General features: G+C 36.0%; 1 protein-coding gene across 1 annotated transcript in view; it reads left to right on the forward strand.

Annotated features, from left to right (window-relative positions):
- Positions 1-2,554: 2,554 nt before the first annotated feature.
- The window catches only part of DNM1L (dynamin 1-like), a 29,662-nt gene continuing 4,737 nt past the window's right edge, over positions 2,555-27,479 (forward strand). Inside the window, exons 1-16 of the mRNA XM_009699804.1 lie at positions 2,555-2,626; positions 4,586-4,733; positions 11,963-12,009; positions 12,951-13,022; positions 13,597-13,683; positions 14,478-14,640; positions 16,584-16,704; positions 17,303-17,434; positions 17,735-17,941; positions 18,140-18,260; positions 19,623-19,778; positions 19,888-19,977; positions 20,948-21,040; positions 22,594-22,650; positions 26,256-26,423; positions 27,099-27,208. Coding sequence (XP_009698106.1) covers positions 2,555-2,626; positions 4,586-4,733; positions 11,963-12,009; positions 12,951-13,022; positions 13,597-13,683; positions 14,478-14,640; positions 16,584-16,704; positions 17,303-17,434; positions 17,735-17,941; positions 18,140-18,260; positions 19,623-19,778; positions 19,888-19,977; positions 20,948-21,040; positions 22,594-22,650; positions 26,256-26,423; positions 27,099-27,208 — 1,844 coding nt within the window. The remainder of the gene's footprint in view (positions 2,627-4,585; positions 4,734-11,962; positions 12,010-12,950; positions 13,023-13,596; positions 13,684-14,477; positions 14,641-16,583; positions 16,705-17,302; positions 17,435-17,734; positions 17,942-18,139; positions 18,261-19,622; positions 19,779-19,887; positions 19,978-20,947; positions 21,041-22,593; positions 22,651-26,255; positions 26,424-27,098; positions 27,209-27,479) is intronic.

Here is a 27,479-nt window from a genome sequence, read left to right on the forward strand (position 1 = left end):
ATCCGATTTGAGAGAGACTGGCATTGTGGTCTTAAACTTCAGAAGTTCTGCAGAGCTTCTGTGACCTTTTTCTGTCAGGGAAGCTCCAGGGAATGGAAATTTAAACCACTTCAGCTTATTCAATGTATCCCACATTGTGTTGGCAAAAAGCCAGTTTTAGGTGAAGGAAACTCCAGCTTGTACCAAGCAACTAGGAAAACCCCATGCCAAGCTCAACTCAGGAATGTCTTCCTCCCTCCTCTCTTGTTTGGTGGGTGTTTTTTTTTTTGTTTGTTTTGTTTTGTTTTGGTCCAGGGATCTTTCCTGGGATTTCAGGCAGATGCAAAAAGACATTTGTATCTGTATTTGTAAAGGGGGATGTTACTAGAGCATAGTTTTAGTGCTGCCTATGCTGGCTGGGGAGGGCTTGGTTTTTCTCCTAAATATTTTGCAAACTTCATGGTTTGTTTTTTCATTTGTTTTGATATCTGACATTCACTGTGTCTGGTTTGGGGTTTAACTGTTTTCCTTTTTGCAATCCCTTCCTCATGTCTAATCATGCGCTGACTGCTCTGGTGTCTGTTTCAGACAAGCAGCAAAGTAAAGCTGACATTAATTAGGTGTTTACATTTACCAGACATAATACAAATTTTGCTGTTAAAGTTCTGTAGTGCAGACAACATTTGGTGTTGTGCTGTTTCTTTTCTCTGATGTGCCCTCTCAGTTTCTGAACAGTTCTACTTTTTAGATCCTGAAGGCTTCTATGATTGGCAGGATGGCATTTTCACTGTGTCTATGTGCAGACTTTATATGAATTAAAAGTGTTTTTGAAAGTAACATCTCTTGCTGTTAATGAAGCTGGACAATTACAAAGTCAGGCTGGCTGCTGCTTCTGAATTCCTGAAAAATATAGTTAGTAATACAGCAGGTTGCAAACCAAATTTTCTCATAAGAATTAGCATAATGAATGGGAGGAAATGCCTTTTGATACCTAAGAAGTATACACAGTTGAAATGTGCAGGGATAGGTAAGGAAGAAATGAAGGATAGGGAGGCAGAAGCAAGATCATTAGGACTGTTAAACAGTAGAGATGCTGGCTTTTTGGAGTGGATCACAGTTCTTACAGGTTTCAACTTTTTCACTTGTGAGAGTAAGTGCACAATCATTTCCATGTTCAGGGAATGCTGATAGGATTTACATCATATATACTACCAGAGTGTATTGAAATAAAATAAAGTCCCTGTGTGCATCATCTCTTCTTATCTTAGTACTTCTGGGAAAAATGGTTTTACCATCCATCAAACTCAGGTGCTTATCTGTGAAACTGATGATGGTTAACAGATAGAGTGTTAAGCATTAAAAAATGGAAGTTTGACGCAGTGGTTAAAGAAGCAACAGACAGCAAGCTGTTCCTGTATTTTCCCTTTTTTTTCCTGATCAATCTACATAAACTTCCTCTGGATATCACAGCTTATAGATATTTCAAATTAGGATCAGGTATTAGGGTCCAGAGGAAAACCTGACTGATCTACCACAAAAGGTTAGAATTTGTTAATGCTTTTCTGGTCATGAAATGAGTTTGTGGATTTCAGTCCATGCTTAAAACTGTGACAAGCATTCCAATCATATGACAGAACAAGCGTGATGCTGCTGCAGATATATTGAAAAAAATTCTGTCGTACCTTTGGTAATCAGTATTAGTCTCTGTCTACATCTGTTGTATGAAGGACTGACTGAACTGAATTTGTATTCTGAACAGACCTAAATCCCTCACTTCCCCTCACTGGTAGAAAAAGATCAACTTTGTGTTTACTGCTTTCCTTACCATGTTCCCAGACAATTCTTGATAATGGATGCTTGTGGGGCCCAGAATATAGAACGTGTCATTAGATACTGTATTATGATTCAAGAAAAGATTGCTTTAATAAGGGAACATAATGCAATTTGAAACACATTTCCTGTATGTGGAGTACTGTAGTGTCTCATGTAATGTATGACTTCTCATTTGCAAAGGATCCAGATCATTCCTTCTACCTCCAAAGATAACTGGAAGTGGTGTAAGACATAGTGCTTTTAGTTCCATATGTAGTTTGGTGTGTGCCCCTCTTAGCTTCCTGCAATACCAGTCTTTTGGAAAGACAAAACAATGAGCAGTAGTGTGCAGCCACTTGTCCCATGGATTTTGGTTTCTTGTCTTGATGGGGTTCTTGGTAAGGACTTCAGCTATTTAGTATTGTCCCTTCTCTACTTGGATTTTATGTTCAGGAGAAGCTGTTTCATCTAAGTCTCACCTCCAGCCCTTTGAGAGTGAGTGATCATTCTACCCGTATGTAAGGAATCTTGCTCAACAGATGCTTACAAATATTTTCAATAAATGAAACCCTGGTGGTTTTGTTGTGTGTTTTTTTTTTTTTTTTCCCCAGTGCAACTGATGAACCTTTATCATGGCTCATCTTTTTAAGCAGGTTTTCCACTTGTTTTAAGTTATGAAGTTTGTTAAGAAGTTGCTTGTCACTCTGAAATTTATGTTTTTTCACATTTTGTAATATCAGTAATTCTTCAGAATTGTGCTACAATGGGGTATCTCTCAGGGAGGCTTCCAGAGTTAGTTCATGCTTTGGCCAGATTGTTCTCCAGTTACTCTTTGGTAAGATTTCAGTGCCCGATGTCCTGTCATAAGCTCCTTGCATGGAAGGTGCCCGAAGTTGATTGGAGAAGGTCAGTTGAAGAAGAAAATTGTTAATTACTTTGTAAGGGAGTCTTTTGAAGCAAAAAATCTTAATAAGGCTATATTTCTGTTTCCTGTGACCCTGTTCTCCCTACTCTTTCTAGGCAGTTGACCTCACTGCTGTCAAGTTTTGCTTAGATTTAATTTGAAAAATATACACAATCTGCATTGGTTTGTTACTCGCTGATGGAGACGAATGACATTGTTGATAAACCAGCATTTTTCTGTGCCATAAAACATAGTTATACAGTAAAGTGTTAGAAGAAAAGAAGGCTTTAATTTGTTGTCTTTGTTCAAGCTTTCTAGGGATTTGGCCTTGCATTTTAGTAATTATGTCAATGCTTCTGCATACAAGTCCTATTTTAATAGGTTCTAATGTTCTCATGTAGTATGTTCCTGTCTTGTCTTACTGCACTAGTAGAAATGTGCTGTCTGGTAGTGCTGTGTTGCTTGATCTCTGCTGATCTATTTTTCATTTTTAGAAAAGTCACTAAATGTGTGGTATTTAAAAGATATTCAACACTGCTTTTATTTCATGTTATGCTAGGTTATGTTCTCATTTTATGATTTATGTGAAGTCTCGAATCTGTTCTTTCAGAACTGGTAAGCTGAATTGAGGTCTAGCAGTAATGCACATTCTAGCTGTCAGAAGCATCTGGGTTGGTTTTTTGTTTGTTTGGGTTTTTTGTTGTTTTTTGTTGGTTTTTTTAGGAGAATTGTTTGATAGTAGCATTAATATAGAAATATTTGCTAGCTGACAGCAATGATTGTCAGAGCAGGTTTTCTCATGGCATGCCCATGTTGACTTTTCAGCTGCAGAAAACTGCAAGAGTTTAATACATTTCTGTTAAAAAGAGAAAATTCTATTGGCCAGACTTTCAAAGTATTATGTTGACATATCTGAGTCTATTGTTTATTGTTAGTTTTAGCACGGTTGTAGTCTTGAGTCACTGTTAAAACCCATGTGTTCACAGCTGCTTATGGGACCATGTGGCCCACTTCTGCATTCTATACAAAAGTGCTACAGGAGAACATTTTAAATGTAGACTCTCAAAGTGAATTTGTAATTTTACAGCCTTTAAGTATTTCACAACTTCTTATAGTGTGTTATTACACAGACAGATGTTTACAGTCAATTCAGTTGTACTTATATATATACACACAGAGAGTGAGACAGAATGTATAAAACTGTTTATATATTTAGAGTATAAAACAATGTCTGCACTTAGGAAGCTGATATACATTATACAAAAAAACCCCCAAACTGAAAGAATATAAGGTTGTGTACTTAGTGTACTAAACTGTACATAGTTAATCTTTTTGTATAATGATCCTGTTAGTATTACCATGACCAGCCTATGTTAATACTAACAGAAGGTTAAATTCCTTAGTCTACAGAGTGAAGTGATACTGCAAGATGTTAGAAGATGATATAGTAGAAGACATAGAATTACCTTCTGAGCATTATAAAGAAAAATATTTTTTTCTATTCAAAAAATATTTCTGGAGAGATTAATATTTGGGGTAGAAAATGTTAAGTAAGATGTTAATTTTTCTGAAACCTATTACGTGTTTAATTTAGCCTTAAGAGATAGAAAATACATCTATCTACATGGTTTTGAAGTATTCCATGGCTTTTAAGTATCCCAAGCAGGTTTAGACAGTTAGTGGTTTACAGCAGAATTATGTCCTTCAGTGTCTATGCAGTGTGATACCAAGGTGTTAGATGCAGCGAGTCTGTAAGCCACTCCTTCACGCACTGTATAGCAGAGGATGGAATAAAGCACTGTTTGCAGGAGTGATGAAAGCAAGCTAAAGCTAAAACATTAAAGCATTTTGATGTTTAAGAAAATCATGTAGCTGTATTCCAATTTTCAGAGCAGTGGAAAGAGTTCTGTGTTGGAAAGTCTTGTGGGGAGGGATCTGCTCCCACGAGGTACTGGAGTTGTCACCCGGAGACCCCTTATTCTGCAGCTGGTGCATGTTTCCCCAGAGGATGGTCGGAAAACAGCTGGCGATGAAAATGGTAAGTGTGATCCAAGATTGTGTTTTGTCTTGTAGGAAAGAGACCTTTAATTTTTCTTGTTTATTTGATTGAAAAATCAGTTGTTGTAATCTTAAAACTTGAGCTTGCTTTTTAAAATTTACTTGGAAGAAAACACAGCTGTTCTCATCTATTCTGTCTATTTAGCAAATGTCATGAAGTCAAAATCTTTTGGATATTCAAAATATTTTTAATGTTTTAAGATTTGGTTTGTTCTTAGGAAACACTTTTCTGAAAAGCAGGCCAAAGAAAGCATTTCAGTTATGATAATGATTGTCTAGAGTGTAGAGAACATGATTTTCTTGTATGTGTTTTTCTTCACCTCCTCTTGCTGTATAAATAGGAATTTTTTTTCCTTCAGAGGATGAGTGTGACTTTTTAGAAGGAGGTTAGGAAATAGAGAAGTTCTGAATAGAGCAGAAGGAGAGACGAAAACAAACGTGTAGTAGATGCAAACAGAATTTAATGGGCACATTCTGTAGCTTACAGGTGCTACCTTATAGGGCTGCCCCAAGAGATTATCCAAGTGCATCAAGACCTACACTTTAAATGTTCTGAAGCTGTCTAGTTTCAAGCTTGTGTCTTCTGTAGTGTTTCTGTATTATCCTTCAGCAGATCAAGAAAGTAATCTCAGTTGTCCCTTGGGAGTTTGAACGTTCCTTCTATACTAACTGGTGCTCTTGATCTTATGAAGGAGCAGCAGGGGCATATCCACCTTCTGATCATAAGATAAATCTTAGCTTTTTGATGTAGACAGTAAAAAGTACACAGGGTTTTGATGGTGTGATAAACTTGGGGCTATAATTATTAATTCTCATTGTTCAAATTTTTTTTAATTTATTTCTAGCAATAGTAGGTCAAGGTATCAGAAGTTCTTTACAGTATTTGTTTTCACATTGTATTTATAGCCTTTGGTTTCTGAAGAACAGTTACTAATATTGTGCAGTTTAAAAGGTTGAAGCTCCAATTTTCATTATTGCCGCAAGCAAAGAACACAATTTGAGTTCATAACAATTACGAACTTCTAGTGCGCACTCCAGGGTGTGCTGGATTGTGAGAGCTTGTAGGACAATTCAGGTTGGAAATCTTCTCAGGAGGTCTGTAGTCTAACCTTGTCGAAAAAGGGCCAGCTGAACTCAAGACCAGGTTGCTTGGGGCTTTATCCGTTTGGGTCTTGAAAACCTCCAAGGGTTGAGAATTCAGAGAATCTCTGGGCAGCCTTTTAGAAATGGCACATTTGACCTCTTTAAATGTGTTTTTGTGTTATGTACATTGTGCGGTGTATAGTTTCTAGTACTTTTCAGAATACTTTGATTCTGAGTTGTAGGATAAAATAGATTTTGTTCTGTTGTGCAACTTTACAGGTATAAAAGATGGCTTTGTAATTAGAGTATTCTGAGTCAAGGCAGAGCCTTTCTCTTGTAGGTTGCATTTGATCTGGGGATTCAGATATTAAATTTAAAATGGGATAATGATATTATTGCATAAGGATGTTGGGCTAAATTAGTACTTACAAAGCCCATTTAGATCTTTGGGGAGAAAAAAATCAGTAGGTAAGATGTACATGTTATAAGCTCTTGATGTTCCTTTGAGAGACATGGGCTTGTTTGGTAAGAACAGACAAGCCTTTATGACTTACCAGTTGTAAGACTTCTCCCTCCAAAAATTCAGACAAGTTATCGTCTAAATGTTTTTGTCATTGATCTGCTTTAGCATATGTTTGGATTGTGGTGTTACATCTGAGAAGATGGGATTGAGTAGCTTGGAAAGAAAAAAGATGGCAACCTTTTATCCTGGCTATGCTGTCTGACATTGTAATAAGTCACTATACTATTACAGGTCATATTTTGTTTGTTATGAGATGGGTGTTGAGGTAGGGTTGAATATGTGTTTGGAATTTCCCAGAGGACAATCTATTCATAGTCTTGCAGAAAAGGATTTTCTCCAGATGAGAGGTTTCTTCTTTACAAATTGAAATTGGACAAGAGAGTATCAGCCTCACATGCTGCTTTCTGAATGTGCTGGTAATGAACTCTGCCGAGATACTTTTACGCAACTGCCTCTTTGTTTTGTGATTTCAGTTTTGTGACTTGTCACCTTTATCCATTCTAATGCGTGTTCTAGGTATGTACTAGTATTACATATGAATACATCCATTTAAAAATAGTACTAGTCTGTGGTTCTTACAAGCTGAAATTTTACCTCTGAGTGTTTGCATCTAGAAAACTTCCTTGTTTTTAACAGAAAGCACTTTAGATTGCTGTGGTATTCATTTAAGCATGGACAATTGTCTTTATGACTACGAAGGAAAAAATTGTGTCTCTCCAATAGCTTAATTTTGACATCTTCTGATGCATATGAGTTGCCAAAGAATATCAGTTCATATCAATTTAGGGGTTTTGTTTGGTTGTTTTGGGGTTTTTTGGGGTGGTTTTTGGGGAATTTTGGGTTTTTTTTGATTCTTGAGTGCATATTGGGAAAGGTTGTTGAGAAAGAATTGCAGCCAGACATTTGAACTGACTTCTGATTTTCTAACAGTAAAGATCATCTCCGCTGTTCCTCAGTCACTGAGCTATGTGATACCTTTGCACAGTGATCACTGCAATAAATCAAGATAGTCAGAAAATAGCAGAGAGATTAATTTTCCATTAAATATGAAGTGGTGTGTTTTCATAACATGATATTTCTGACCAATATATATACACATATACTGATACAGAGGTCTGTGGTTTGGTGTGAAGGAAATTTTCTCATTATACTTTTGCTGTTTATTGTTAACCTCTAGCGATTCAGCACATACGATGTGTTTGATGTGGTGATACTGCACTGCGGTGGTCTCTTATCAAATTGCAAGAGAAGCAGCGTTTAAGAGAGAACTGGGCCTGGTCTTGTGAATTATTAAATTGCTCTTGTAGCTAAGACCTATTCTGGTAGCCTGTCTATTTGTTAGGAAATGGAAAAGAGGAGGGAACATATGAAGGGTCAATTAGTAAATGTTTATTGGTTCTTTTTTTTTTTTTGTCCAAGATAGGAAGCTGAACATTGTTCAAATTCTGAAGAGATAGAATTGATATGGACACAGGAATAATTAATACAGATCTGTTGCTTGCTAAATCAACAATGTTTTTTCAGCTTTTTGCTCTCTACTTCGAATAGGAATCTCTTACCCCTAGCTCCCAAACTGTGTGGACTGCATCATTGTACTTAGCTTTGTAGAAGCACAAGAGAAAAAGAGCTTTCACTCAAAAGAGCTTGCCATCTAGTTAGCGTCAAGGATGGAAACATACAGAAGGGATTGGAAGATGTGCACATGTTTTTCTCACAAGTTGGATTTTTTTTTTTTTTAATTTCGCGAAAGAGAACTAGGAAAGGATGAGGTCATGGCGGGGGGGAAAGAGAGTTCAGATGGTAGTCTGCTGGGTCCAAGAGCTGTGAAGGTATGGGAACTAGAAAGCTAAGAAAACAGGTAAGATTCTTCATGCTTTGCTGATTTTTGTCCTTTTTAGTATTTGGGAAGTTCTTGTTGCCATGCTGCAAGAAATCCTTTATGGTGGTAACCTTTTATGACTCTGAACACCTTCTTTGTGCTCCCATTGTGTATGAAAAACATTTCTACTGCTTTAGGAAGGGGGAAGAGATACGTGAATAACTGAAGTCAGTTAACATTGTACTGTATTTGAGCTTCTGAAAGCAGCATTGCAGTACAGGAGGTAACAAGTAACAATTTGGTGGAGGGCAGTCCTGAGAAAAGTACTGTAGTCATGTCTAGTTTTCCAGTATAATAATTAAAGTTTTCAAGTCTCACTCCAAGGTATGAACTGCAAGAAAAGCAAACAGACTGTTGCTTTATTCAGGAGATTTATTTTTTTCCAAAGACAAGATCTGTTTGTTCTTATTAGCTGCTGTTTTAATAATTTCTTATAATGCGAAATACTTAATTTTATAATGACCGAAATGTCATTTCTCCACACTTTTATCTAGCATTTAATCTTGAATGTAATCAGGTGATTAATTCACCTGAAAGTTTTGCCCAAAAAGCTTCTAGAAAGTAACATAACCAGGAGAAGGCTGATTTACCAGTGAAACTCGTGATAAAAAAAAAAGTTCTACACGTAAACCAGAACATTGGGTTGTTGAATGCAGGCTAATGAAAATATTTTCTCCTTGCCTTGAGCATCCTTGCATTTTGAGTAATGCCAATCCTTCCTTCTTTCCTAAAAACTCCATTGCATTGAATTACAGCTATTGAGAATTTTTTCTCAAATACTAAAGAGGTGTCAGTATGTCTTCCTCAGAAGAGTAGGACAAGTTTCACTGCTGTATAAAATGAAACTTCTAAAAGCTTATACCTGGGCCACGTGAGATTTTCTGTACACACCAGGAGACTGCATTTATTCCTTAACTTTTTTCTTCTTTTTTTTATGTGCACTAAGGCTGAGGTTAAGACTAAACCATTTATCATGGCTTCAGTCTTCTCTTGTGTTACATATATAGCAAAGAAAACTTGCAGCTTGTTAAAGCTACAAAATTTTCAGTCTCTTTTGTTCTGTAGATGTTAACAAATTAAAATGCAATATCTCTGACTAGAATGCATCCTTTTTTATATGTATTTTTAAAAGTAAATAGATTATACTAAACCAAAACATTTCTTTTTACATATAACTAAGCCTAGTACGTAGCTGCAAATTCCTCTGCCACCACAAAGCCAGTAATGTTAGACTAAAATGATGTGTCCTAGGAGGGCATCATGTCTGTAGGAGGGGCATAACAGGAGAGTCTTTGGTCCATATCTTTCAAATTTAATGGTGACAGTATCTTGCTGTATCTTTTTCTTCCTGACTTTCTTAGATTCAGTTTTTTAAGAGAGGGGAACCAATACAATCTTGAAGATACTGTAGTTTCTTCCTATATGTGCATTTTGCTTTATTTCCTCTGAACTATAAATAAACTAAACCTGTTTAATAACCTGGAATTAACGAGCCCTTTCGTTTTGCACTTATTTTGGAGATGGGTATGTGATTTTGCCTGTTTACCAACCAAGACAAACAAAAGCTGCCTCTTAACAGTTGTTTCTTCATAACTCATGCGCCTGCAGAACAGTGAGGATAAAAGTAGTTTGTTAAACTTTTTTTCCTTAATGGATCCAGTCCATCTAAATCAGCATATTTCCATTGATGATAAACCTTTGACTTACTAACCTGAGCAAGACATTAAAATAACTCCCCAGATACTAGACTTTCCAAACTGAAGAATCGATTGTTGCTGTGCTACTTGCATTTTGTGCCAAACAGGCACATGCTAAAAATGTCTTCTCCAGTTTGTTTTGATTCTTGTACTTCCATGCTGCTGTACTAGCATCACATAAAAATACAGTTGTAAACTCATCAGCCCTTCAATAAAAAGGTTATTTTGTAATGCAGTTTCCATAAATATTTTGAGAAAATTGAAAATTGAGAAGGGTGATAGCTAATGTTGTCTCTTCTTAAATCTGTCTCAGAACTGCAATAATTGGTTTTTTAATTGAGCATTAGAAAGATTGGTGCAAAACTTCAGATTTCTTTCCCATACAGTAATATTGCTTCCACTGACATTAAAAATGTTTCCTTACTCTTTCTCATTCTTGCCATGAGTAAATGATGAGAAACATATTTTGTCAAAGAAGTTCAGCTTTGCAGAACCTAATGGTGCTGTTTCCTATGCTCAGATAGAAATATTGTGGGCTGTTGGAATTAGATGAACAGCAATAATAAAGTCATCATCAAATAAACTTTGTCGTATAGAATATCTGATTAATATGCATCATTTATGAGTGTTAAGAACTTATTTCTGTGCATATTGTTAATATATTACACATTCTCATCTGTCGTAGAATAGCATGCACATCTGTCTGTATGCATTTGTGATATTTGTATTACAGTCTGGTACTGAAAGTTAATAAAATGCTATATTAAATATGATTAAAAATTTTAAACATCATTCAATGCTGTTTCTCTTTAACTGCAGACCCTGCTACATGGAAAAATGCAAGACACCTTTCTAAAGGTTGCCTTTATCCACTTGCTTTTTCTCCCTATGCATAAAGTGCATGCTTTTATACACTAACCACATACATTTCATGCCACTTTATTGTTGATTACACTTTTGTTTTTACACGTTGACTACTCTGTTTATTGATTATTTTGCTGAGTCTGGTGATCTGGTTGATTTTTAGTTTTCTGACCTTGTTGCATTAGAATGAGATGATATTTGCTTTTCTTCTGTACCATTGCTGCTTCATAGAATTTCCTGCACTTCTAATTCCCAAATCCTTTTTAAAAAAAAATCTCTATTGATCAGTATCTTGAAATTCGACTTGAGTGGAAAAAATGTTTTGAAACATGACTTGATTGTAGGTAAGCAGTGTGTTTGCCAAATGGCCAGATTTCTTGTAGACTATTCTTCTAGAGCAGATTGCTGTATTGTGGAGCAAACAAAAAAAATGGAAGTGGAACTTATCACTAATACTTGGAAACCTAGTTGTGGAAGTGTGAGTATCAGTGTGACTCAAACTGCTGCCTGCCCTACGAAGCAGGAATTGACAAAACCTCCTTTGCTGTTTCTGGGACTGCTCTTGATAGCCCCCAAGTAATTCCAGACATCAGTGGTGACTGACAAGGGTTAAGATGTTTGGTCCTTGACAGATTTGGGAAGAGACATGTTCTCCTAAGACTTCATTGTTATGCAGAATTCTTATGTATTTTCTGTTTGCTTGGTTTTGGTTCTACAGGTTTTTCTAACTTTTTCTTTCAGCTGTAATTTGATCTCACTTGCATGGTAAAAGAAAAGATGTTAAAAGCTGGTATTATTTTTTCGGTTTTTTTTAAGCTATTGCTAATAATTTTTTTGTTTTCTGTTGCAAGCTGATATTTAATGGACTAGACTATTTCTGAAAAATGGCAGGATAGCTGATTGGCTCAGTCACAATTAGGAAGGTGGACATTGTGTAAGACAGACAAAAAGAGTAATGAGATGCAATGTTTAAATAAGCAGAATCACAAATTATTTGTACTGAGCTATTTTAACATCTAGCCATAGAAAGCAGATGTAATTTTTCTCTTGCTGCTTGGAAAAAAAACCAAAATCACATTGTAGTTTTCAACAAACAAGCTCTCAGAAAAATGTCACTGAAACATCTACTTCCTCTTCCTCATGTGTCAGTTCTTTTTTTTCAGAGATAGATGCTGAAGAGTGGGGTAAATTTCTTCACACCAAAAATAAGGTATGTTTACTGTGATGATGGAGTAACAGTGTCATAAAGATACTATCGTATATATACTTAATTCTGTTACTCTTCCCTTTATTTTCCCAAAAAGGAGATTATTCTGCCTGCTATACTATATGCCAGAGTATTGAGGATTTTCTGGTTTGCTTTTTATGAGTAGAAAACTTCTGCAAACATTCTTTTAAACTCAAGACAGAAAGATTATCAATGGTTGTATGTTGTGTGGGTCATTGACTCTGCTGAGTTATTTATCTTAATCCTTTTTGTGTTATTTTGTTGATTTTTCTTTTTTGTGCATTGGTGAAATTAGAACAGACATTGCAAAGACAAGGGAGTGTACAATCACAAGTCATTTCAGTCCACTGAAGAATTGGCAACTTCAGAGATTATTAGAAAGCTATGAAACGGAAAGAAGAGCCTAATGTGCATTGGGGGTGAAGCAGAGGCTGAGGTGACATAGGACTTCAGTAACAGTCAAAACTTAATCCTTTGCTTGAAGAAAGTAATCTTTTTGTTGGCAGATGAACTATTTAAGTATTTATTACTTTAAATTGATTTCCTCACCTTCTAGGCAGTGCTAGAAATTGAAGGAAATCTAGAGGAATGCATCGGGAACCTGTGCAAGGGTAGCTCTGTGCTAACTTATTTGGGATTGGTGGAAGGAGAATAGTTTTGACAAGAGTGGAAAAATTTTGAAATTAAACTCTGTCCTTGTACTTCGTCCTTTTTGAGATGAGAAGATTCAGGGTACATATTCTTTATTAACGTAAAAGGACTGCAACTAGATTAGAAATGGAATCAAGTGTTTGAAATTCTCTTTTGGTGAACATTCTTTTATACCTTGTCTGATATTGATGGGGGTAATAATTATTATTTTGCAATTGTGTGTATGGATGCTGTCTTTGATTTTTAAACAATTTTTTTCTTCTGTACTTCAGATCTATACAGATTTTGATGAAATTCGTCAGGAAATAGAAAATGAAACTGAGAGAATTTCAGGAAATAATAAGGTAAATATTGCACTGTCCGTCTTTGTCTTCTTGTAGATTCTCTTGCTGCTTAAACCTCTCTTAAACAGTTTTGGCAGCTAGAAGTGAAAAGCATTGAACTATTCTAATGAAGAACACAGTAATGCTGCTTGCTATCTTGAGATTTTTTTTTTCACTGTGCTGCTGAGATAAATTACTTCAGCTAAGAGAAAATGCAGAGAATTGCTGTTGCTTTACTTCAAAACTTCCATAATAATAGTGCAAAAAGTAAACTTTAAGTTAAACTTGCTTCCGTTCTTCCACATACATGGCTTTATGTGTAGTTATAAAGTCGAGTATTCTGTTTTACATATCTATATAATCACTGAAATATAAAAGTTTCTATGCGTTATACTGAGGAGGAAAGCAGGGCTGCTTCCAAAGACAAAGGAGTTGGTTGACAGAGGTGGCTGGCTTTTTTTTCCTCACCACATAGTTGTAAAGTGTATGAAGGAAGAACGTTTTTCTAGTATAAAACTACAGCTTTTGGCTTTCTAAAGGTTGCATTTAAATAATCCAGTACAGTGATTCATTTTCATTATTAATGTATTTCTAGGGGATCAGTCCTGAACCTATTCATCTTAAGATTTTTTCATCTAATGTTGTAAATCTGACTCTTGTGGATTTACCTGGAATGACAAAGGTAAGATGCAGCATGCTTCTTTTCTGACTCACTGTGAACACTGTATTTTGAAACAAGGAGTGTATGTTTACTCTTTGGCACTATTCTGTATTGTTAGATAAACAGCTTTCCTAGTGTTAAGTAGTTGGTTATATAAATTCGAGATGTCACTATCTTCTGGTATAAGATTTACTGATGCTTTTCACTGTTTTAAGAGGTAGATGTGCTTAAGTTCTTCCTCTCTCTATATACGACTGAGGGATTGGAAGCATGCGGGCTGCATGCTCTTTTTGATAGAAGAGGTGGCGCTCAAAGTTTCAAAGTTGTACCTGCAGATACATAGGTAGTTGACAAGTTTGCAAATGTTTTCACCATTGCTTCTCCAGAAGTTGCTATGCATATTTTGCATAAGAAGTTGTTTAAAGTGAGGATAAACTAGAAGAAACATTCAGGTCCTGTTTGTTCAGGATCTATACTGAATAATTTTCTGCAGGACGAAGATGACAAGATGACTTCTTTCCCTGCCTGTGCATACATACGTACCCTACTCTGCCAGTTGTGCAGGTGGTTCTTGGATACCAAGTCTTCTGGACAACAGTGTTAAATAATTTGAATTGATGCTTATTTGTGTAGGAGTGGTTTTGATTTTTATACCCTTCAAGATCTTCCTTTTCTTTCTTGTTTGTTTGAAGGGGGAAGGAAAGGGCTGGAAAACTTCATCTTATACCGTGGTATAGGGTATGAACTTTCAATGAGTGGTCCCACACAGGCATAAATATACCATTGTGACCAGTTCCATGTTGTTTTTTCTCTAGGTGCCTGTTGGTGATCAGCCTAAGGACATTGAACTTCAAATAAGAGAGCTAATCCTTCAATTCATCAGCAACCCAAATTCAATTATTCTGGCAGTCACAGCTGCTAACACAGACATGGCCACGTCAGAAGCACTTAAAATTGCACGGGAGGTGGATCCAGATGGTAAGCAGCATGAAAAACTGGATCCTGTAATTCAGCTTCTTTTTTAAGTTAAATCCTAAAATGGAACTGAAGTCGTCTGGGAAAAAAGTAGTAAGAAAAATAAATGTTACTGCATTTCCTAGAAAATACAATTATTGTATTTGCTTAAAGACTTCCTGCTGCATCTCTGCAACTCTGAGAATGCTGTGATGAATTAATATCTAATAGATTTCTGGCTTACAAACAGGCCAAATAACTATTTTAGAAGTCGCAGGAACCACTTCTGTTTCCAGAGCAGCAAAATGGTATTACAGGATGTTGGGGGTTTTGAGATTTTTAGTAGTTTACAGTGGTCTGTTAGGATGTTGTCCAATGTTGTTTCTTCTAGTAGAGAAAACATGCCATCCTGCAGCTAGTAATTGACTGTCTAGCTGTTAGTGTCTTTTAGTAAGAATAAAATTAATATATACTGTCAGTGTCCATTTTCATGCCCTGCACTTATGTGACAGAGCTGACTAATTTGATTTAATCTAAAAAGAGGATTACAATTTTTTATTTACCTAATGATTTCAAAACAGATCTGAAGCTACTGGGTACCTGCTTCTTGATTATGGAAAGTGCTATCAGTGCCATTGACTAATAAATGGCATTGTGTGATCTGAAAGAATATGGAAGAGTATACTTGGAAAATAGGTATATTGAAATTCAGCTAAAATTTAGTGTTGGTATGCTTTACCCTGAAATTTTTTTTTCTCAAACTGTAACATTTCTTGATTCTTTTTGAACCTCGAGTCTGCTTTGGCCTGTCTGCCTAAGCCTTATAGGTTCCACAGACACGTAACCTCGAGGGAGAACCTTTTCTGGCCGTCTTCTCAGTCAAGTTGTCCTGGTTCAAGGCAGCAGACCCTTTCCTTTTAATTTACCCCTGTAAAAATGAACAGCTGTGACTTTGGCTCACTTCCCAAAATTCTACACCTTAAAGGTCTGGAGTGGCAGCTCATGATGCAGGTTCTGTAGGGATAATGGTAGGTAATGAAAACTTAAAGTACTAAAGTAGGTAGACTCTCTGACTTTCATTCATCTGAAAGTTTCAAAACCCAAGAACCTAGTGATTTCACTGAGGTACTGGTTTAAAATATAACACACTTTTTGAGTCTAAAAATAAAGAAAAAGTTCTTGCCATGTTTTTTTCAGACCTAAGAGCCCAGGAAATATTATGGTCCCAAACAAATCCTGTGTATGTTAGCCTCCTAGCTGTTTAGATGTGCAATACTTACCTATTTAATGAGTTTAGGTCGCTTTTTCCTCCTCAGTGCCCAGTATGAAGCTTAGTTTTAGTTTAGAAAACATTCAGTCATGTATTCAATAGAAATATGTTTCATTAGTAAAATTAAATCCCCTAAAGCTTCTTCAGTGTATGGATTTCAAGCTGTTTAGTGTCTTGGGGCTTCCAGCTATGTATCTGATGCACTATGTTGGAAGTGGGCCTGGTGCTTCCTTTAGCAGCTTCTCCAGTGGGTAGTGGTATTTCAAATACAATTCCAAACAGATTGCCATTACATCTGGTCCTACATATATATTAGAAATATGTTCAGGCCACTCACCCTTGCGAGTCCTCTGCCTGTCTTACTTTGTCTTCTCCACAAGTGCTTAGTAACACCTCTAACCTCATGTAGTATGCAAAAATGTTTGTTGTAATCAATAATGACTATAATTTCAAACTGCATGGTGCCTGAACCTTTTTCTTCAACCAGATCTGTGTGGGGAGCAGTACCTGCCAAATACTTTCTTATACTCCCGTTAAAAAGGGATTCCAGATAGACTAATACCACATCTTGTGCTAGTCTTTGCTGGTTTGCAGTATTAAACTTCATGCAGCTGTCCGAGGAACTTTTTGAATGATGAGTTTTAGCTACCTTGATCAAGACAAAACAACCCTCTAAGTTGTGTTTACCTTTTGGTAGGTCGAAGAACCCTTGCTGTTATCACAAAGCTGGATCTCATGGATGCTGGCACTGATGCTATGGATGTGCTAATGGGAAGAGTGATTCCAGTCAAACTTGGCATCATTGGAGTAGTGAACAGGTCTGTCTAGGCACATTGATGCTATTTTTAAAACTGTGTTAATACAATGTAATGCTTTCGGCTTTTTTAACCATGAATATGATTTTAAGAATAAGGTGACTTGATGTTGATTCTCAATAAGCAACTGAGAACCTTCTTGCTCATTTTTCAAAAGCCTGTCTGTTCTTCTTTCACTCAATAAACTGCTAGTTTAGAAAGGAGTAGGGACACTTTTTCTGTCCACTGTACTTTTTTTTTAGCTTGAGAGATGCTTCTAGTCAACTGTTCACATTAGCACTGGTGCAGTACAGATCTTGTATATATTAGTGCTAACTGCATATGGCTATAGTACTGTTCACTTTATTTTTTGCATTAGCTAGGTCAAATCTCATGTAGTTTTGATGAAAGCTTGCTTAGTCTGTGTACAGCTGCTACCCATGCTGATTTGTTGACTATGCTACATGGAACAACAAATAAAACCCTTTATTGTCTAAGGAAGATGAGTTACATGTGTAAAGCAAAAACCAGCTGTTAGATGTCCTGTCCAGAAAAGCAGAAGTGTAAATTATTTTTACTTTGCATCTATTAAGTACTGTGTCACTCTGCCTTTTAACTTAAGGAGTCAGTTGGATATTAACAATAAGAAGAGTGTAGCTGATTCCATTCGTGATGAGTACGGTTTTCTTCAAAAGAAGTATCCTTCCCTAGCCAATCGAAACGGAACCAAGTATCTTGCTAGGACACTAAACAGGTATTACATATTATATAAAATAAAATAAATGTGTGCTTTAAAAGATACTTTAAGATATAAATTGGTGTGTTAGAAATATGTGTAAACATTTATTTTTACCTTTCCTTTCTCTTTTGGTGCTGTACAGTGATACGCTAAGGAAGACTGTTTGGTTCCAAATTCAGTTTCTGAATTTACTGTAATTTTCCTGAGTAAATGTTTTCCTTTGTTGATTGTTTTCTGTCTCTTCTCTGTTTTGATGGAGATGATAAAGCTGAAACTTTTCTTCCCTTCTAATGAGGGACTGTTTTCTATTTTTAGACTACTGATGCATCATATCAGGGATTGTTTGCCAGAACTGAAAACCAGAATCAATGTTTTAGCTGCTCAGTATCAGTCTCTACTAAACAGCTATGGGGAACCTGTTGAGGACAAAAGTGCCACTTTATTGCAGCTTATTACCAAATTTGCCACAGAATATTGTAACACTATTGAAGGAACAGCAAAATACATAGAGACTTCAGAGCTGTAAGTACTGAATGGTTTTCTAGAATATTGACTGAGCAGTTAGATTGACCCAGTGGCTCTTGCTGGCTTTCATTGGCAGTAATACTACACTGGAGTGCAACATATTCAAAAATGTTTGAATCCAAGTAACTGTAAAAAATGTTTGCAATGAGAGCTTTTCTCTTGCTTGCTACTTGAGTTGTTATTTTATTCTTTCAGATGTGGTGGAGCCCGAATCTGTTACATTTTTCATGAGACCTTTGGAAGAACTTTAGAATCTGTTGACCCACTGGGTGGCCTTAACACAATTGATATTCTGACTGCCATTAGAAATGCTACTGTGAGTGTTGTTCTGTATTTTTAAGTGGTGTTGCTATATATTGGATTTGAAGATAAGGTTTCAACAAATTTGTGCTCCTTCAGTCTTGTGAATTAATGATCTCAGCTGAATGAGTTAATATGAAGAGGCTGAATCCTGCGTTTTGGTATGTTAAGTGGAAAAATTACAATATCCAGATTTGCAGCCATTATCCTATAGGGAATGAGTTTGAGGTGAATGCTTGCATCTCATTACTGTTATTTACAAGCTGAAATAGAGCTTGGGCCCAGCTTTGGCAACCCTGTGCTGAAGCTATTATATATTACAGAAATGGTGATGGAAGACTGCCTCTGCATTTATTTTGCATTAAGCACTTCTGTTAGTTATGAAGACTCAGTCTGAGATGTATGGGCTAGGACACATTCAGATATTTTAATTCTATATAAGGGACACAGCTCTTCAACAGTTCAGTGTTTACGTGACAGATTTGGTTTCTTGTGAATATGGGAATTGGTGTTGCTAAGAATTAACAGAGTAAGTTCACTTTTCCATTTTGTAGTATATAGAATGTTCACTCCTTAGAGCTTGACTTTGGGTGTCAAACATGTAAGCCTGCTTTTGTACTGTGTTCTGCTGGGTGTGGACAGAAAATCGAGTTTCTGCATGGTCAATAATTACTCAAATTGGAGCGTATTAGGTGCTCTATAGCAATGATCTGTGTGCATGCTCTTACCCTTCTGTAAATGCAAAATGTAAAACAGTATTTAGTAACAGGAGAGATGTCTTGTTTTTATTTGACATATCACATCTTTGTGTTTCTAAAACTCATTTAATTAAAAATTAATTAAATTAAAATTATTTAATTTTTCTAAAAAAGGAAATTTCAGGTAAAAAATGTTTTATATATAGCTAAGCATTGGTCTGTATGGTCATAAATGAAATTATCCCAAACAGTCTAAATCACAGACACTGTATTACGATTATACCTAACAGAAAACCCACCTACCTTGCACTAAGAATTGTATGGCCAGGACTGTCAAGTAACTTTTCTGTCTGAAGTTAGGAAGAGAATATCTTTACTTTTGTAATAAATGTCATTTAAACTTGGATCCCCAGATGTGAAAAGAATTGTTCATAGTTGTAAGCCTAGAGTGACACTAGTAGGTAGAAATCTTAAAGATTCTATGAGGATGCTGGTTACTCATTATTTAACACAGAGTTTGTCTCAAAGGTAATAACTTTATAGCTTTGCTGTTTAAATATTCTTGTAACATATTTTACTCTTAAGACCTGCTCTGAGTGTTCTTTTGGGTGCGAGCACTTCTTAGACATGCGCATTGTTTTAATACAAATTTAGCAGCTTTTTGCCTCCTTTTGAACTAGGGTCCCCGCCCTGCCTTGTTTGTTCCTGAAGTTTCATTTGAATTGCTGGTAAAAAGGCAAATCAAACGTTTAGAAGAACCTAGTTTGCGCTGTGTGGAGCTGGTTCATGAAGAAATGCAGAGGATTATCCAGCATTGTAGTAATTACAGTACACAGGTAAAAATGCATATTTTAGAATTATGTTTGTAATTATTGGGAGTTTTTCCCCCCACTTCCCTAAAAAAATTCTGGGACTCTCATCAGTAAATTTTTGTTTTGTTTTTAGGAATTGTTGAGGTTTCCTAAATTGCATGATGCCATAGTTGAAGTAGTAACCTGTCTTCTGCGTAGAAGACTTCCTGTCACAAATGAAATGGTAATTCTCTACTATAATTTTGCTGGAAAAAGCGTGTGTTTTCTGAAGTCTTTCTTGATGCTTCTGTTTACTCTGTAACATTTGGAACTGAAATTATTAAAGGAATCTTATATTTGTTAAATAGCTAGATATTTAATATCTACATGGTTTGAAACTTCTATATTAGAAGATAGATACATAAAAACCAAAAAGGTAGGGGGAACCCTCTTCAGCTTATGGTCCCCTATGTTTCAGTTTCCCAAGAAGAATTTTACTAAAACTTGGATTTAACATCTCGTAGTCTTTCTGATATAGGTATATTTCCCTCCCTTCTAACAGAAGCTGTGCAGTTACTGTAGAGTCCAGGATGCAATGATGAAGATTGAATTATAGTCCTTATTCCGTGTGTTTTGGAGATAAAATCAACGCAAAATGTTGATTTTGCTTGTAATGCCCTCTAGCTAGTGAGAACTAAAAATTCAACTTCTGGCTTTGAATAAATGTGTTTTAATATAAAAGTCTGTTTTGGGCTGTTTACTAGGGAGAAAACAAAGTGTTTCAGTTATTGACTCTGTGTATGTTTGATATGAAAAGCAAAAATTGTCCTCTATGCTCACTATCCCCCGTAGTGAGCCACCTCTCACTGGTTCAAATGTTTTATGTGGCTTGTGGCTGAAGGTTGACTATATAGCTTACACTTACTAAATTGCTGAGTTTTGATTATTTATTTCTGGAGAGAGGTTAGCTTGATGAAGCTAACAGGTTAAACTGATGTAACATCCAAAATGGCTGAAGGTCCGAATGTATTGCAATGAATGAATGAATGTCCTTCCTGCCTTCTGGATCAGAACTTTAATGTCTTTGGGGCAGTAGGAACGGGCTTTTGATACGGACAGTTAGATTATGATTTCTAGCACTGTAGGTCATTGCTCTTCACTAGCATTAGATTAACTCACTGAATTTTTGAACTGTGAATGACATTGCATTGCAGGTTCATAATCTAGTGGCCATTGAGTTAGCTTATATCAATACTAAACATCCAGACTTTGCTGATGCCTGTGGCTTAATGAATAACAACATAGAGGTAAGAAAATAAATTCTCTTAAATTTAAAAATCTTTTGACTCCTTTAAGTGAGAGCCTAAATAATTAGTAAAAGAACAAATGCTTCAGTTTCTTTCGCTGAAGCAAGGCTCTACACTTTGAAATACAAAAATGTGATATATTACAATTATGGTGTCTACTTTTATCTTGTGATCTGTTGATTTGTTACATTTATATTGCATATTAAATTCAGGAACAGTGGTTGATATTTCACTGAAAACAATTCTGCCTGTATTTCTATCTGGAAGATAAGATGGGCATCTAATTGAGTATTGGCTATTAAATGAAATTTTTAGAAGAGAAACTTTAAATAGATGTGAAATACTCTTTAGTGTTGAAGTAACTGCGTTTTGTCTCTTGACAGAATGAATCAATAGCTACAATGTTGCTATCATTCTTGAAAGGATAATACAAGTATTGTTTCCTCTATTCAGGTTCTAATTTCTTCTTCCTTTCAGCATTGTTCTTGAATCTCTGTGTTACCACACTTCAATCTGCCTAAGACAGTTTTCTCCGTCAATCTCCCATAAGCCTTTTACAATTTCAATAGTCTGTTTTTTTCAAGCCCAGCTTTGATTGATAATACTTGTTGCTATCATCATCCTATAGAAGCAGTTGTTCTACAACTGATCTGCTCATTCTTTCTTGCAATCTGATTTTGTTGCAGTACTTCATCCATCTGGATGAGATCTCAGGAATATTCTTGTGTTCCTCTGCTTATCCAACGCATTCTTTTGTAGTAGTGTTCTTTTTTTAAGTGCTTATGTTATCATTTCTGCTTTTTTAGTTCTAACCTTTTACTTTCTGCTATACATAACTTTTGTATTGACTGGGTACACAATTGAATTTGCCTTGGTAGACTGCTCTTGAATCTAGTTCAGAAACAATGTGCGTGCAAATTGCCATGAGTACAAAAATTAGGACTTTGTGAAGTTGAACATATGAGATTATTGTATTATCATGTGTTACTTAAACTAGTTCTTTCCCATGAACAGGACATTGAAATTTTTGAAGAAGCAAAGAACGTAAAACATCTTATCCTTATTCAGTGGACAATCAATTCTTAATTTCAAGGAAAATCAGATCTTTGTTTGTCCTGATTGCTTCAAAATCTGTTTTGCTATAAAGTGAATTCTGCATCCTCCTTCCTTTTGGGCTAATCACAGTTAACCCTGCTGGCTGTAGAATCAAATCCTTTTGGATTACTCCAAAGATTTAAAGCTTAATGAGGGCTGTAGGATATCTATGCTGAGCCAAACTGTGTAGCTTTGATTTTGTTTTTTAAAGGCTCTAGTTTTGATAAAGTTTTGCAAAAGTTTTTATATTGACAATTTACTTTTGACCAGGTAATCAGAGTAGTTTTATCCAAATAATTGAGATTTTCATAGGATTATAGTTTGACTACATGACAGTGGATGAGATGAAATTACTAGTGTTTGTCTCTAAAGCCTAAGTCATCTGTAAAATTCAAATCTTGCATATGTGTTGATACAGAGTAATACATAATTGAGGTCTTGCTGGATTGTTTTTAAAGGAACAAAGGCGTAACAGGTTAGCCCGGGAATTGCCTTCTGCTGTGCCACGAGACAAGGTAAGTAAATGTTAATTTTTATTTATTTATTCATTTCAAGTTTAATGCACTCTCCTTTGATCCAATCTAAGTATTGGGAACTTTGATATGCTGCCCTAGTAACAGTCCTGGGGGCTTCCAGGTGTTGGCTTTTTTCTTTCAATTTCATAAGATAGAAGTGGAATGTTATTTTCTTCTTCCAAAGATGCAATTTTTGGCAGGTTTTTAATCTGGGATTTCTAAAGACTTGCCTATAAATTCACATTAATATTACAGTTATTACCTGAATATCATCTGAGGTTAGTCTTAAAATGCCTGCAGAAGTTAAAAATGGAGTTAGAACTTGCATGCTTAAATTTATGGCTGAGATACAAAACAAAAACCATCACCAAGTCACTATGTTGGCACACTGAATATTTTAAATCACTTGTTTGTCTTTTGAAATGTGTGTAAGTCACTCTTAAGACTGCAACTTACCGCAGTCTTGCTTTCTTTGGGAGAAGATGGTGGAGGTGACGTTTTCACTTAATTGTCATAATCAGGTCATGTATTCTGTCTCTGGAGCTTGCTTAGCTTTACCAGGTTTTGGAATTAGTTCAATGACAAGTAAGTATATGTGTGGAAGAAGCAGTGCCATGGAAAACATTACCTGGCTGTAGAAATGAATGGTCTGACAATCAGCTGGAATTTTAGACAGTTAGATATTTAATATTACGTGAAGTATTTAGAATCCAAATATACACAGTATAGTTGAAGCTTCTCACAGGTTGTAACAGGTGTTACTACAACTGACAGAAATTGGTTCATTAAGTTTGTTAGCTTAAAAAGTGAGAAGTCCCAGAATGGATATTACTACCTTTAATCAGTAGAAGCTGAGTGAGGAACTGGGAATTTAAGGTAGTATCTAGAGATTGCTTTCAGTGCTCTTTGGTCCTTCTTTTTATTGACTTCGTATTTATATCATTAGTGTAGGAGCTGCAATGAAATTGAAGGCCAGATAAGCCAAAAGTCTCTTAACTGTCTTGGAGATGCTTTTTTTTTTTTTCTTTTTTTCCTGCTTATATGACTGTTTTGCTTGCAAATTAAAAATATTTTCTTTTCTGGATTTTTAAAGATGCTAATAGGTAAAAGTGTATGAAATTTGCTAGGTAGATTTGGTGGTGTTCAGTTGAATTACTTTTTTTTTTTTTCCCCTCCCTGCATTTTTTACCTTCCTTAGTCTTCTAAAGCTCCAGGTGCATTGACACCTGCTTCCCAGGAGACTGTTACTGCTGCTTCTGCTGAGGCTGATGGCAAGGTCTGTCTTGATTTTTCCTATAAGCACTGCATGCACATTTCTGTTGTGGTGTACCACAGATAGTACAGAAAGCAGTTGTATTTAGTGTTCTGTCACTGACACAGTATGCACTACAGAGTATAGACTACTTAGCATTACTGATTTTAGTATGTGCAGTGGCAGGTAAAGATGTGCCATTAGGTGGCAAAGTCACTGCTTTCTGTTTGAACTCTTGGTTGCAATAGATTGTGGTGCAAGTATGCAGCATCGTTTGCCTCAAACTGTAGTCAGTAGATTGTTTGGTGCAACAGTACTGTCATCGAAAGTGTTCAGCATGGTTGTTAAACTGCATGTTTTTAATGTGTTGACAGTTAAAGAAGGAGGACAGAAGATAAGCTAAAAATGTGAGTTTCCTGCTTCCTGCAGGGAATCTTTATAGGCTTTGTTCAAACTGAACCTCCATTTTTTCTTTCACATAATCGTTCAATCCCTGGTTTACTTATATTCATGAAATGTGTTCTGCAGTGGGTTTTTTTTTACGCTTCAGGTGTGCTGCCTCTCATGTTAAAATAACCACTCATTACTGTAAAGACTTTTTTGCTAACTGCTTTCACTTGGAGTCAGAAAAGATGGGTAGTCACAAGTTTGTGTATTAGGAGTACCAAGAGGACTTAGGTTTTCTGCTTCATTGCATAAGCACATTCAGCTTGTGGTGCAAAGGTGCCATTTCTGTCCTGAGTGAAATAGTTGAAGTCAGAAATCTAGTCAGTAGTAGAATTTTAACTATTATTTTCATCAGAGTTTTAGAGGTTCTGATACTCTGCAAATGTTAAAAAGAAATCAAGAGCAACTGTGAGGATACTGTTGTGACTTAAGAAGTTGCAGGAAGCTGCCAAATTTGGTTTAATTTGTATTTCCTACAAAATCTGTCCTTTATTAGGTGGAACATACTCAACACTCTTTTTCTTGTGAAAGAATGTAGCTTTGTTTCTGAAACTGCTTTGGAGATAGAGCCGGCTCCACAGCAGTGCTGAATTAGAGTGGCAGAGGGATTTTTGCCGTTTTGAATAGCTGTCTTGCAATCAGAAATCATGTAATGGAGCTTTCCTCATCAATGGTTCTCTCTTATTAGCAGAGGTTGATTTGAATTCTTATAGTGTATTTTTTACAAAACTTCTAAACAATTGTGCAATTTTAATAAAATTTCTGATTTGCACAGTTTAGCTGGATTTCCTCCTAGTATGCAACTGTTGGTATTCTGTTTGCCATGCTTTGTTTCTGACTCTCTTTTTTTCAGACTCAGGATCAGCCTGTGGTGTTTTAATTGTAAACAGAATAGATAAATTTAACTTATTTCATCCTATATCTGAAACAAGACATAAGTAGTAGTAGTAGTAGTTCAGAACTTTGAATGACCTTGAATGTTTTTCAAACAGCAATATATTTTAGAGAACAGTAGTAGATAGAACGGATACTAGGCTTATGGGAGGTACAAAATAAAAATTACCACTGTTCCACATCAAAATAAACTGCTTTTGGGTAGTGGTTGTTGGGGTTTTTTTGTGTTTGTTTTTTTAATACTAATTTAACATGTGGTGGATACCATTTATACTAATATTTCTTTTGTCCAGTGATTCCTAATGTTTAAGACTCGGGTGTTATGTCCTTTTCTCAGGAGATCAGTGAGTCGTTCTTTGTCTAGAACTTCCCAGAAACTCTGATTTTTCACTTCCAGAGGATGGAGTTTTTTGTTTTGATTTAGTACAAACAAGCAAGCGCCTTCTGTAAATTGAGGTCTGGCAGCACAAATACATTTGTAGATGTGGTACCCAGAAACATAAATGTGCATATTTTTTAGCTGTTATTGTAAGAAACTTCAGTTTATATTTAAATAAAATACCAAAGAATTTAAATTCAAGTCTTCCAAGAGCTGTGGTGATCTTCAAAACATACGTTCAGAATGATCCTGATGGTATAGATTGTATTGCTCCAAGGATGTATGGTAAAAGTGGTAACAGCCAAATGATTTAGGAAGACCATTCCATATTTCAGAAGTGATTTGTAGACCCTTAAAATGCTGGGAAGCTTCTCTATGTGAGGCATTTTCATACCAATATTAGGAAGAATAAGAGTTTTAAAAGCTTTCATTTTATTGGTACGTTGTGTCAGATGTAAGCAGCAAAGGGATAACAAAGGTGGGGAATGTGAAGAATAGAATGAATATATGTATGAAAATCTCATTTTTAGTGAGTCTTACCTGTAGCTCAGTAATAGTAGATTTGCTCAGACACTGCTTTGCAGTGCCCAAGTCTTAATTCTCCAATGTTTCTTCCCTGTGCTGTTTGTGCAGGCTGCTCCTGGAGTGGGAGATACGTCTCAGGAGCCTGGAACGGGCAGCTGGAGAGGAATGCTCAAACCCTCTAAAGTGGAAGAGGTACTGACAGAGGAAAAACCCAAGCCAGCTGCTGCCCTGCCTGCTAGTCCTCAAAAAGGACATGCTGTAAACCTATTAGATGTGGTGAGTCATGAAAGACAAATACCTCCTCTTCGTACTTCAGGATCAGGAAAGAAAAATACGTGAATTCCAGGTCTTGTAACTTTGCTACTAATATATGATATCTTTGTAAATAATTACCACTATAGGGACAGGGAGCTCTAGCCAGTCTCTTCTGCTTTCCTGCTTGCCCAGTCCTTCATCTTTCCTCCCCCTCCAGTTTCAGCCCATGATTTGGGATAACTGGCTTCCTTTCCCAAATTCCTGTGCAAGTGAACTCCTTGTCTAGATTGTTCTTTGTACAGAAACAAATCTCAGCTCATGTCTTAACTCAAATTCCTGTCTTTTTTGCTGAAGTTGGCATTTTTATATTAGAGGAAAAGAATCATTAAAGACCAAACTCACTTAAGTTAAAAATAGATGGAGTTCCTTTAAGAGTTTGGAGAGCTTAGTTCCTTTAGTGAGCTTTTAAAAAAAATTTAGTAGTGGTGCCCTCTGACCTTGGTTTCACAGATCTGGATTTTGACATATCTCTAATTTTATTTATGAAGAATTAGAGAGTTGTTGCAAGACAGGTCACATCTATCAGGCTATCAGACTGAAAGAGCAATAATTTATTTTAGACTCCACAGTTCAAGTTTTATTTACTTATGCAAATGAGCAGAATTGGTAAACTGAGATTTTTATTTTTTTACATAGCCTGTACCTGTTGCACGCAAACTTTCTGCCCGTGAGCAACGAGATTGTGAAGTGATTGAACGACTTATTAAATCTTACTTCCTTATTGTCAGGAAGAACATTCAGGACAGGTAAAACAAAACTTCCTAGAAATGCTTAAGCTATACAAATGTTGTGATATCTCAAGAGTCATTTATGTAATCTTGTTATTCTGTCATGTTCTTATGTTTGTAAGCAGAGAGAAAATACGTTTGTTTTTTTTTTTTAAGAAGGGGCAGCAGAAGTAAAACTTGACCTTTCACAGAATTAAGAAACCTGAAGAGGCACTTGTTTTCTCTAATGGTGTGAGTTCTGTATTATATAAAGTAAAAGGTTTAATTATTTAGGAGATACCTGATTTTC

This window comes from Cariama cristata, unplaced genomic scaffold, assembly GCF_000690535.1.
Source record: "Cariama cristata isolate BGI_N322 unplaced genomic scaffold, ASM69053v1 scaffold43944, whole genome shotgun sequence".
In the NCBI taxonomy this organism is placed as follows: domain Eukaryota; kingdom Metazoa; phylum Chordata; class Aves; order Cariamiformes; family Cariamidae; genus Cariama; species Cariama cristata.